The 11,163-nt window shown below is 39.3% G+C and overlaps 1 protein-coding gene across 1 annotated transcript; it reads right to left on the bottom strand.

Annotated features, from left to right (window-relative positions):
• Window positions 1-5,719: 5,719 nt before the first annotated feature.
• LOC119577574 lies at window positions 5,720-10,846 on the bottom strand. Its single transcript, XM_037925157.1, has 7 exons — window positions 10,841-10,846; window positions 10,611-10,709; window positions 9,708-9,890; window positions 7,839-8,049; window positions 6,898-7,129; window positions 6,139-6,287; window positions 5,720-5,880 (listed from the first exon to the last, which is right to left on the bottom strand). Exons 1-7 carry the CDS (start codon window positions 10,844-10,846, stop codon window positions 5,720-5,722), a joined length of 1,041 nt encoding a protein of 346 aa, XP_037781085.1.
• Window positions 10,847-11,163: the final 317 nt, after the last annotated feature.

Below are 11,163 nucleotides of genomic sequence, written 5' to 3' on the forward strand. Positions count from 1 at the left end.
GGGGGGGGGGGGGGGGGGGGGGCAAAAAAAAAAAAAAAAAAAAAAAAAAAAAAAAAAAAAAAAAAAAAAAAAAAAAAAAAAAAAAAAAAAAAAAAAAAAAAAAATTTTTTTTCTCGTAAAAAAAAACTACAGCCACACCGAGACTAGAAAGATTTTCACCCCCACAAAGACATAAATATGAAATTCCCTCCTCGAGAGCAAACATAAAAGGGGAAAAGAAAATCTTCAAAAGGGAAAAAAAAAAAGAGATAACAGACAAAAAATAAAAGAAAAAAACTAAAAAAACCCAAAAAGGGGAATTAAACTTATCCCCCCCACCCCACCCCCCCATCCGTCCCCCCCCCAACCCCCCCCCCTCACCCACCGATCCCCCCCCACCCACCCCCACTGAATCGAATATCATTTTGTTTAAATTTTTCCCCCTTTAGCTCCCCCTCTCCTTTCCCCTTTCCCCTTTCTCCTCCCCTTGCCTTGCCTTTTCACAAATCCCCACACTCGCCCAATAAATTTTTGCAGTGAACCCCTTTTATTGTCGTGCAAAGGAAATTTTGTCTCAACCCCAGCGCTTTTTTTTTCCCAATGCTCGTCCTATGACTTCCCTTTCCTCCCATGTTGAGAAGTGTAGGTTGACAGAGAGGAAAAAAATTGAAGAAAAATTTAAAAGGGAAAAGGAAAGGGAGCAATCGGCGAGCTTTTTCTCAAAGACAATGGCGATAAAACAATGAAGTTGTAATAAAGTAAATAAATAATATAAAAAAAAAATAAAACTTCGGTAATAAAGTGGTAAGAAAGAAGGACTAATAAAGATAAGTACTGAGACAGGTAAGTTTATAAAAAAAAAGAAGAAGAAGAAGAAGAGTAAGAAAGAAAGTAAAAAATTTAAATCTGGTGCGTCAGTGTGGGTGCGTGGGTTTTGTGGTTGTGTGTGTGGTTGGGGTGTTTTGGGGTGTGTGTGTGTGGTGGTGTTGTGTGTGTGTGTGTGTGTGTGTGGGGTGTTGTGTGTGGTTGGGGTGGAGAGGAGAGAGGAGAAAGAGGAGGAGAGAGAAGAGAGAGGAGGAAAGAGAGAGAGAGAGAGGAGAGAGAAAGAAAAGGAGAGAGGAGAGAGAAAAGAGAGAGAGAGAAAGAAGGGGAGAGAGAGAAAGAAAGAGAGAGAGAAAGAGGAGAGAGAGAAAGAGAGAGAGAGAGAAAGAGAGAGTTACAGATAGAAAAATGGATGGATCGACAGATAGAAAACATAGAAAGATAGAAACAGACAGGGACATGCAGAAAAAAAAAGACAGGCCGATCGAACAACAATTACATACACCGAAAAAACAGACAAAACAAATAAATCAGTAAATAAAAGAAAAGAGCATGGGATAAGCAAACACAAAGAGAGAGAAAACAGAAAAAAAAGAATTAGTGGAACGAAACAATATAAAAGAAACACGAAATCAAAGAACTATTTTTACCGAAATAATTAATCCGCAGGATATAGAAAACGGGTGACCCAATCCCTTCCGAATTTATATGCATTTCCTGACCCTAGCTTTTCCCTAATGCTAAAAAATGGATACAGACAAACACTAGCATGGGGGAGGGAGGAAGAGGGGGAGGGAGGGAGGAACAGGGGGGAGGGGGAGGAAGAGGGGGAGGGAGGGAGGAAGAGGGTGAAAAGGGTTTGGGAGAGGGAGGGAGGGAGAGAGTAAACTATATATACGTATACATATATATACATATGCATATATATATATACACACACACACACCCACACACACACACACAATATATATATATATAATATATATTATATAAAATTATATAAAATTTTAATATATATATTGGGTTTTGTTGTGGTTGTGGTTGTGTGGTTGTGTGTTGTGTATATAGCATAGTAATATCTACATATAATTTATACACATAATACATATTTATTATCTATTTTTAATCTATCTTCTTTTAAATATACATAATATTATAAACATAAAAAAAACATAATCTGTATATCTATATAATATTTTATACAATTTTATTTTTTTATAAAATAAAAAAAAAATAAAAAAAAAAAAAAAATTTAAAAAAAAAAAAAAAAGGGGGGGGGGGGGGAGAGGAGAAAGGGGGGGGGGAGAGAGAAAGGAGAAAAAGGGAAACGAGAGAAAGAGGAGAGAGAAAAAAAAAAAAATGAGAGGAGAAGGAGAGAGAGGGGGGGGGGTTGGGGAAAAGGGGAAGAGAGAGAAAAAAGGGGAGAGAGAGAGAGAGAGAGAGGAGAAGTTTAAAGAAAGGGAAAGAGAGAAAGAGAGAGAGGAGAGAGAGAGAAAGGAGAAAAAAAAAAAATTAAAAGAAAAAAGGAGAGAAAAGAGAAAAAGGAGAGAGAGAGAGAAAAGGAGAGGGGAAAAAGGAAAAGGAGAGAAAGTGAGAGAAGAGAAAGGAGAGAGAGAGAAAGGGGAAGAGAAAGGAGAAAGTGAGAGAGAGAGAGGGAGAAGAGAGGGGAGAGAGAGAGGGGAGAGAGAGAGAGGAGAGAGGGAGAAGAAGAGAGAGAGGAAAAGGGAGAGAGAGAGAGAAGAAGAGAGAAAAAGAGAGGGGAAAAAAAAGAAGAAAAAAAAGAGAGAAAAAGAGAGAGAGAAAAAGAGGAGAAAAAAAAAGATGGAAAAAAAGAGAGAAAAAGAGGGGAGAGAGAGTGAGAGGAGGAGGGGAGAAGAGGGAGAGAGAGAGAGAGAGAGAAGAGAGAAGAGAGAGAGAGAGAGAGAGAAAGAGAGAGAGAAAGAGGGAGGAAAGAAGAAAGAAAAGAAAAAAAGAAAGAAAAGAAAGGAGGAGAAAGAAAGAAAAAGGAAAAGAAAGAAGAAAAAGGAAAAAAAGGAAAGAAAGAAAAGAAAAGAAAGAAAGAGAGAAAGAGAGAGAGAGGGAGGAAAAAGGGAGAGGGAAGGGGGGAGGGAGGGGGAGAGGGAGAGGAGAGAGAGAGAGAGAGAGAGAGAAGAGAGGAGAGAGAGAGAGAGAGGAGAGAGGAGGAGACGAGAGAAGAGAAGAGAAAGGAGAAAAGAGAGGAAGAGAGAGAGAGAGGAGAGAGAGAGAAAAAGAGAGAGAGGAGAAGAGGAGAGAGAGAGAAAAGAGAGGAGAGGAGAAGAGGAGAAAGAGAAAAAGAGAGAAGAGAGAGAAAAGAGAGAGAGGGGAGAGAGAAAAGGAGGGGAGAAAAGAGAGAGAGAGAGAGAGGGGGAAGACGAGAGAGAGAGAGAAAGGGAAAGGGGGAAAAAGGGAGAGGGGAGGGAAAGGGAAAGAGGGAGGGGGAGAGGGAGAGGGAGAGGAGAGGGAGAGGGAGAGGGAGAGGGGAGAAGGAGGAGAGAGAGGAGAGAGAAGAGAAGAAGGGAAGAGAAGAGAAGGAGAGAGGAAAGGACGAGAGAGAGAGAAGAGAGAGAGAGGAAAAGAGAGAGAGAGAGAGAAAAGAGGAGAGAGAGAGAGAGAGAGAGAGAGAAAGAAAGTGAGGTAGAGAGCAAGAGGGAGAGAGAGAGAGGAAAAGGAAGGAGAGGGGAAAAGAGAGAAGGGGGGGGCGGGGAAGGAGGGGGGGAGGAGAGAAGAGAGAGAGAGAGGGGGGGGAAAAGAGGAGAGGGAGAGAGAGAGAAAAGAGAGAGAAAGAGAGAGAGAAAAAGAGAGGATGGAGAGAGAGGAGAGAGAGAGAGAGAGGAAGAGGAGAGAGAGAGGGGAAGAGGAGAGAGAGAGAGAAGGAGGAGAGAGGAGAGAGAGGAGAGGGAGACGAGAAGAGAGAAGAGGGGCCAGAGAGAGAGAGGGGGCAGAGAGAGGGGGCAGAGAGAGAGGGGGAGAACAAAAAAAAAGAGCAATGAAGATTTCTTATACAATGCGTGCTTTACCCCCCCCCCCCCCGCCAATTCTAGAAAAGAAAACGAGATTTTGAGGAAAAAACGAGAGATTTAAAGCGGAAACTAAACCATTTCCAAGATTTATACGAAAAGGAACTAGCAATAAATCGACGAAAATCGTGGGAAATGAAACATAGAGAGAAATATATATCTAACATACGACCGAGACGTTTAAATGGGCGAAAGAAATGACGTAAAAGAAAATAAATAATGACCACTGTTTTCTGTCTTCAGTAACTGAAATTTTATGTCATGTTACCCCTTGGTCTCGACTTTTTTCCCCTCAGTCGTGTAATTCGTGAGTCTTTTCAGTGCGTGCGCGTGTGAGTACTATAATAATATAATATATATATATATAATATATATATTTATAATTATATAATTAATATAATATATATGTTGGGGTGTGTGTGTGGTTGGGGGGGTGGTGGGGTGGTGGTGGTGTGGTGTGTGGTTTTGGGTGTGTTACATATATATACATATATAAATATATATATACATATTTAAAATAATATATAACACACACACACACAACCCCACACACAACCCACCACACACACAAAAACCCCACACACACACAACAACACATACATACATACTTTTAATATATTATATATAAAATATATATATATATAAAAATATATATAAACACACACACACACACACCCACACACACACAACCCACAACAACAACACAAACACCACACACACACAAAACAAAAACACAAACACAAACACAAACACAAAACACACACACACACACAACACACACACACACACCACACACATGCATATATAAGCATATATCTGTCTATCTATATGGATATTGCCTATATATGTATGCATGTATATGTATCTCACCCCCCCACACACACACAGATTATTCTACTGTTATTATTATATATTTTATTATCTGGTGCATGTATATGTATGATGTAGTATGTATGTATGAGTATGTTGTAGTATGTATGTATGATGTAGTTTTCATGTAGTATGTATGTATGTTTTTATCTCCTCTCTCCTCTCTCTCTCTTTCCTTTTCCCCTCTTCCCTCTCTCTCTTCTCTCTCTCTCTCTCCACACACACACACACACACAACACACACCACACACACACACACACCACACACACACACCACACACACAACAACACACACACCACACAATATATGCATATATATTTTCTGCCATCTATATATATAAATTTTATATATTTGTGGCTGTATATGTATGTTGTATGTATGTATCTCTCTCTCTCTTCTCTCTTCTTCCCTCTCTCTTTCTCTTCTCTCTCTCTTCCCCTTTTCTCTTCTCTTCTCCTTTTCTCTCTCCTCTCTCTCTCTCCTTTTCTCTTTCTCTCTCTTCTTCTCCTCTCTCTCTCTCACACACACACGACACAACACACACACACACACACATATATGCATATAATCTACCCGTCCATCTAATATATATTGATATATTTGTGTGAGTATGTATGTATGTAGTATGTATCTCTCTCTTTCTCTCTCTCTCTCTCTTTTCCTCCCTCTCTCCCCCCTCTCTCTCTCTCCTCTCTTCTTTTCTCCCAACACACACACACACCACACACACAACACACAACACACCACACACACACACACACCACACACCACACCCACACACACACACATGCATATATAAGCATCTATCTGTCTATCTATTTGGATATTGCATATATCTGTATGCATGTATATGTATCACACACACCTACACACCCACACAAAGAGCGACGTCACCACAGCAAATCCCCCTCATACGCCGAGGACGGCCTCCTTCCCCTGAATAATCTATCGATTCCGTGGCAATGCAAGCGCCTCTCCCCTCAAGGACACGAGTAATGCATCCTACATTTCATCCCCAAGAGATCCTAAGCCGCCTCCACCGCCGATGCACTTTGCTCACATCATCTCTAAGTTCTTGCAAGGCGCTGTGGGTTTCTGGCTGAAGCGAAGGTCGCCGGGGTGCAAAAGGACTTGTTTGAAACATGTTTGAAACGTGTTTTGGGGACTTTTCTGGAGGGGTGAGAGTTCTTTTTTAGGGGGAGGGGGACTTTTTTTAAATATTAATTTTTTGTTGGGGACGTGTATAACATATACTTTGTCTGAGGCGTGTTGGCGAGCCGTAGTGAAGACGGGGATAAGATTTCAAGGAGAAAAAGTTAACGGTTTTGATGTTTTTATTCACTGTGGACTAAAACAAATAAATCGATAAATATATTTTCTTGAATGTGACATTATTTGCACTGATGGGATTTTTTTCTTTCTTAATACCCATACAAAATAAGAAATATGTTTCCCGTAACCCTGTTCTCTGAAGAGTCCCCCTCTCCTCATCTAACCCCAAGTGAAATATTTTGTTGAACTCAGTCCAAAAGACATACAGGGCACTTTTAAGACTAACGCTTTTGCCACATGTTATCCTGGCAAAGTTTTAATTTAAAAACGTGAAATATAAACACAAAATTGAAAAAAAAAAAAAACCACATACCCATTTTATGTGTTGATGTATAGTATATGTAACTAATATATGTATGATATATACATTAAAATGTGTAATATTTTTATATTATATAGTTTAAACATTAAAATTAAAATTTTGACAATTATATATAAATTTTAAAATATATATAATAATTTTTGTGTTTTGTTGTTGTTGTGTGTTGTGTGTGGTGTGTGTGTGTGTGGGGTTTGGTGGTGGTTGTGTGGTGTGGTGTGTGAAAAATGAGGGAGGAGAGTGAGGAAATTGGTGAAACAGATCACTTTTATAAAAAATAAATAAGGTATATAAAAAACAGAAAAAAAGTCAAGAGTTCCTGGACGTTTTAAATGGATGATAAAAACATGAAAAAAAAAAATGTAGACAAGAAGGGAAGAGGAGAAAAGGGGAAAAAGGGAAGAAGAAAAAAATGAAGAAGAAGACGAAGAAGAAGAAGAAGATAAAGAAGAAGAAAAAGAAGAAGAAGAAGAAATAGAAGAAAATAAGAAGAAACAGGCGAAGATGAAAAACAGCAAGAAAAAAAACAACAAAACCACAGCACAACAATCAAGCAGGACTCACAATTGTCTCTGAATGAGGTTGTGCCACCCGGGGTTTTAGTCGAGGGGTTTGGGGCTCGCAGGACCAACGTCTTTTTGTGGCTCCGCCCCGATCCCGTTGTCGCATTCCTATTGGTCGAGCGCTGGTTCTTCGTCGAGGAGAGATAGCCTGACCCCGCCCCCGAGACTCGTACCCGCGTGTCCACAATCAGTCTGAATTCCGTGGCTGCATGGGAAGAGAAAAGACGAGAATAGATTAATAAAAATGTATATAAAATGGGGAAAGGTAACATAGGAAATCAAGGTGGGTAAGAGTCAGGTCAACAGATGAATAAAATAAATAAATAAAAAAGAGTAAAGGCAGGCCCGGGCGAACCAGAACTTCGCAAATGTAAACGAGTAAAGCAGCATAGGAAATCAAGGTGGGTAAGACTCAGGACAATAGGTATATAAAACTAATAAATGCAACATATGGAATTAAGGAGCGTAAGATGGTAAGTTTCATGCAATGTGTCTTGCGGATGGGGATAAAAGGGCAGTTGCGATAATTAAATAAAACAGGAACAAATCGGGTTAATTCGTGACTGTAAAAGCGATTGGGTTATCGGTAACTGTGAGGTGAACATTTTTTATTTTTTACAGTAATAACGGAGAAAGTAAAGTATAGTACATAACGAAAGGCATAATTTACACACCTACGTACTAAACCCTCTAAGGTGAAAAAAAACATAAATCATACACCAAGATAACATTTCCCATCCCTACTCTCCCCTTTCCTAATGGAGAAACACAACACACACACACACACACACACACACACACACACACACACACACACACACACACACACACACACACACACACACACACACACACACTACCCCTCCCCACTCTTAAACCCCACAAAACAAAAACAGCCGAAAACAACCTCTCACCTTTCTTCTTGACCGTGAAGATCGCCTGGCACACCCCGCACAGAGGCACCGGATCCTCCATCACGAAGATCACCCTGTCGCGGTTGATCTTCGTGAACAGCAGAAGATCGGTGAACAGCATGAGCCAGTACTGCTTCAGGTGACGCCCTTCGAACTTGCTGATCTCGCCGCCGAAGACCCACTGGCGCCGCTGGTCGTTGAGGCGGAACGGCTGCGAGGGGGGAAACGCGTACTGGCGGGAGGAGGGGGGCCGGGGGGACATGGGCCTTCAGGGGACTGCTCCGTTTTGAGGACTTATGCCTAATGACTTACCGGTCTGGGTTTAAGTTTTGTTTTTGGCTTTTTTTTTTACTGTTTGGGTTGTTTTGATTCTTATTGGTTTATGCTTAATGACTTACCGGTTTGGGTTTAAGTTTTGTTTTTGGCTTATTTTTTACGGTTGTTTTGATTCTTATTGGTTTATGCTTAATGACTTATCGGTTTGGTTTAAGAATTCTGTTTTATTTTTTACTGTTTTTAACTGTTTGGGTTGTTTTGATTCTTACTGAGTTATGTTTACTGGCTTTGGAATTTGTTTTATTTTTGACTGCTTTGGTCTGTTTTTAGTCTTACTGATTTCTGTTACAATTTTACTTGATTTGTTTATCTTTAATCTATTCATTTATTATTATTACTGTTTGCCTTTTTAAAAGATTTGTTGGTTGGTTTCGATTTTTGGTCGATTTGCTATAGGGCTTAGCTCAGGAAGTACAGGTTTTCAAGCCTTTTTTCTGTTATTTCCTGTATTTCTACCTTTTTTATTTACTTGTTCGTTATTTCTTTTATAATCCTCCGGCCATCGATCTCCTATACAACGGCTTCATACCATTATAAAGAAAATTTATCATTCTCTATATCTAAGGAGAAATACACACAAAAAAAAGGAAAAACAGAAATATGATAGTCTTCCCTAAACGCAAACCAGTTTAGATTTTATGCTATTCTTTTTACAAACTCGGGAAAAGTAAACAGGTTTTTTTTTATGTAAACGTGATTGCAGGACATTTAAAGATTTAAGGAGCACTGGTTGCGTCGGTTAGCAAAAGTTGAAACTAAAATAGGCATGAGAATAATGACTTCGAAGAGATGAATAGGAAATTATAATGAATAATAATAACTAAAAAATGAGATGTAAATTCATGGTCTATAGATTATATTCTTAATTGGTGCCCTACGGTAACGTACCAGAAAATTATTAAAAAGCATTTTCATTTAATATCTGTAAAATGTCTTTTCAATATTATCCAAACATTATTATATGAATGAGAGAAAAAATCTAATTAAAAAGAATGTCTGCCTATATATATATATATATATATATATATATATATATATATATATATATATATATATATATATATATAGTGTGTGTGTGTGTGTGTGTGTGTATAAATACGCCATTCTCTCTAAAAGTGTTTATCATTAAATATTGATAATAGTGATGATGGCGTTAATAACAATCAAAATGGTGATTATGATGATAATAACAAGCTAGAACAATGATAATGATTATAATAACAAAAAATAATAATGATAATGCTATTGATGATGGTAATAGTAATGATGATGATGACGATAATAATAATATAAAAATATTAATAATAATAATAATAATAATAATAATAATAATAATATAAATAACAATAGAAATAGCAATGATGATAATAATAACACCAATGGCAACAATAAAAAATAACAACAAACTTAGCCACACGGATACAAAAATAAATAAATAAATAAATAAAGGCAGACAGAGCCTCTTCAACCCTTTTAACCCTCCCCCCATCCCCCCCACCCCCCCTCCTTCTTCGCCCCCCCCATTTCTCCCACCTGTGTGAACTTGGTGAACACGAGACGCTGTTCAATGTCAGACACGGACACGAGCGGCGGCCGGAGGGGGACTGGTGACCTGGTGACGGAGGGCGAGGGAGCTGACCCCGGATGACCTGACGGGGGCGCCGGCGGGGAGGGTTCCATGATGTTCTGCTGGCTGGTCACGCCGCGGTAACAGGACTGGGGGAGGGGAGGAGGGGAAGGGGGGGGGGAGGAGTTAGAGGTGAGGCTGGTTAATCGTTGTGATGATAATGTAATATGATTATACACTGTAATATGATTATGAATAAGATAACGATTATGCACAAAATAACTTGATTATGCACAAAATAACTTGATTATACATACTGCAACATGATTATACACAATACAACTTGATTATATACAAAATAACATGATTATACATATTGTAACATTATACAATCTAACATGATTACACACACCATAACAGAATCATACATAATGTAACATGACTGGGTATGGGGGTAAGTGTGATTTGTATATAATTATTGAATGTTTATGAAGTGAATGTTGATCAAAGGGAGGGAGAGAATCAAGTGATGGAATATTTGGAAACATCCCTTTTTTTCTTTTTCTCTCTCCTTTTCTTTCTTTCTCTCTCTCCTCTTTTTCTCTCTCTCTATCCCTCTTTCTTTCACTCGATCATCCATGCTTTATTTATTTACCTATATTTCTTTCCGTCTCTTTCTTTCTCTCTTTCATTCATTCAGTTCTTTCTACCTCCCTCATTCTCCTCTCACCCTTCTTCTCCCTCTCCCCTCACCCTCCCTCCTTCCCCCACCCACCCTCCCTCCTTCCCTCCCTCCCCAACCCTCCCACCCTCCCTCCCTTCCCCACCCTCCCACCGTCCCTCCCTCTTTATTTATTTTTTCCATTTACCTTCAGGCGTTCCAGAACCGTGTCGAGATACGTGATGTCGCTGTGGCCAGGTGATGCGGAGTACACCTGTGTCAGGAGACCGAGGACCTCCCGCAGGTGCTACGTGGGGAGAAGAGACAGGGTGAGACTTAGATTAATTGGGTGATTAACTGACTGACTAACAGACTGACTGACTGACTGACTGACTGACTGACTGACTGACTGACTGACTGACTGACTGACTGACTGACTGACATTAATCGATGAATTAACCTACTGACTATTTGTTCTATTAACTGACTAATTAAGCGATAAACTGACCGAATGACTGATTGATTAAGTACTTGACTGATTGACTGACTGACTGACTGATTGATTAAATAAATTGACCGACTAGATTGATCGATTAATGAGCCCACTGACTGACTGACTGATCACTTGATAAACTGAACAAATGACTGATAAATTAACTGATTGACTGACTGAATCATTAAATATGTGATAGGAGAGAAAAGACATCTGAAGAAAACCAAAAAGAGAGACCGAAATGAAAATGGAAATGAGACAGGCGAGG

This window comes from Penaeus monodon, chromosome 10 (genome assembly GCF_015228065.2).
Source record: "Penaeus monodon isolate SGIC_2016 chromosome 10, NSTDA_Pmon_1, whole genome shotgun sequence".
Classification (NCBI taxonomy): Eukaryota; Metazoa; Arthropoda; class Malacostraca; order Decapoda; family Penaeidae; genus Penaeus; species Penaeus monodon.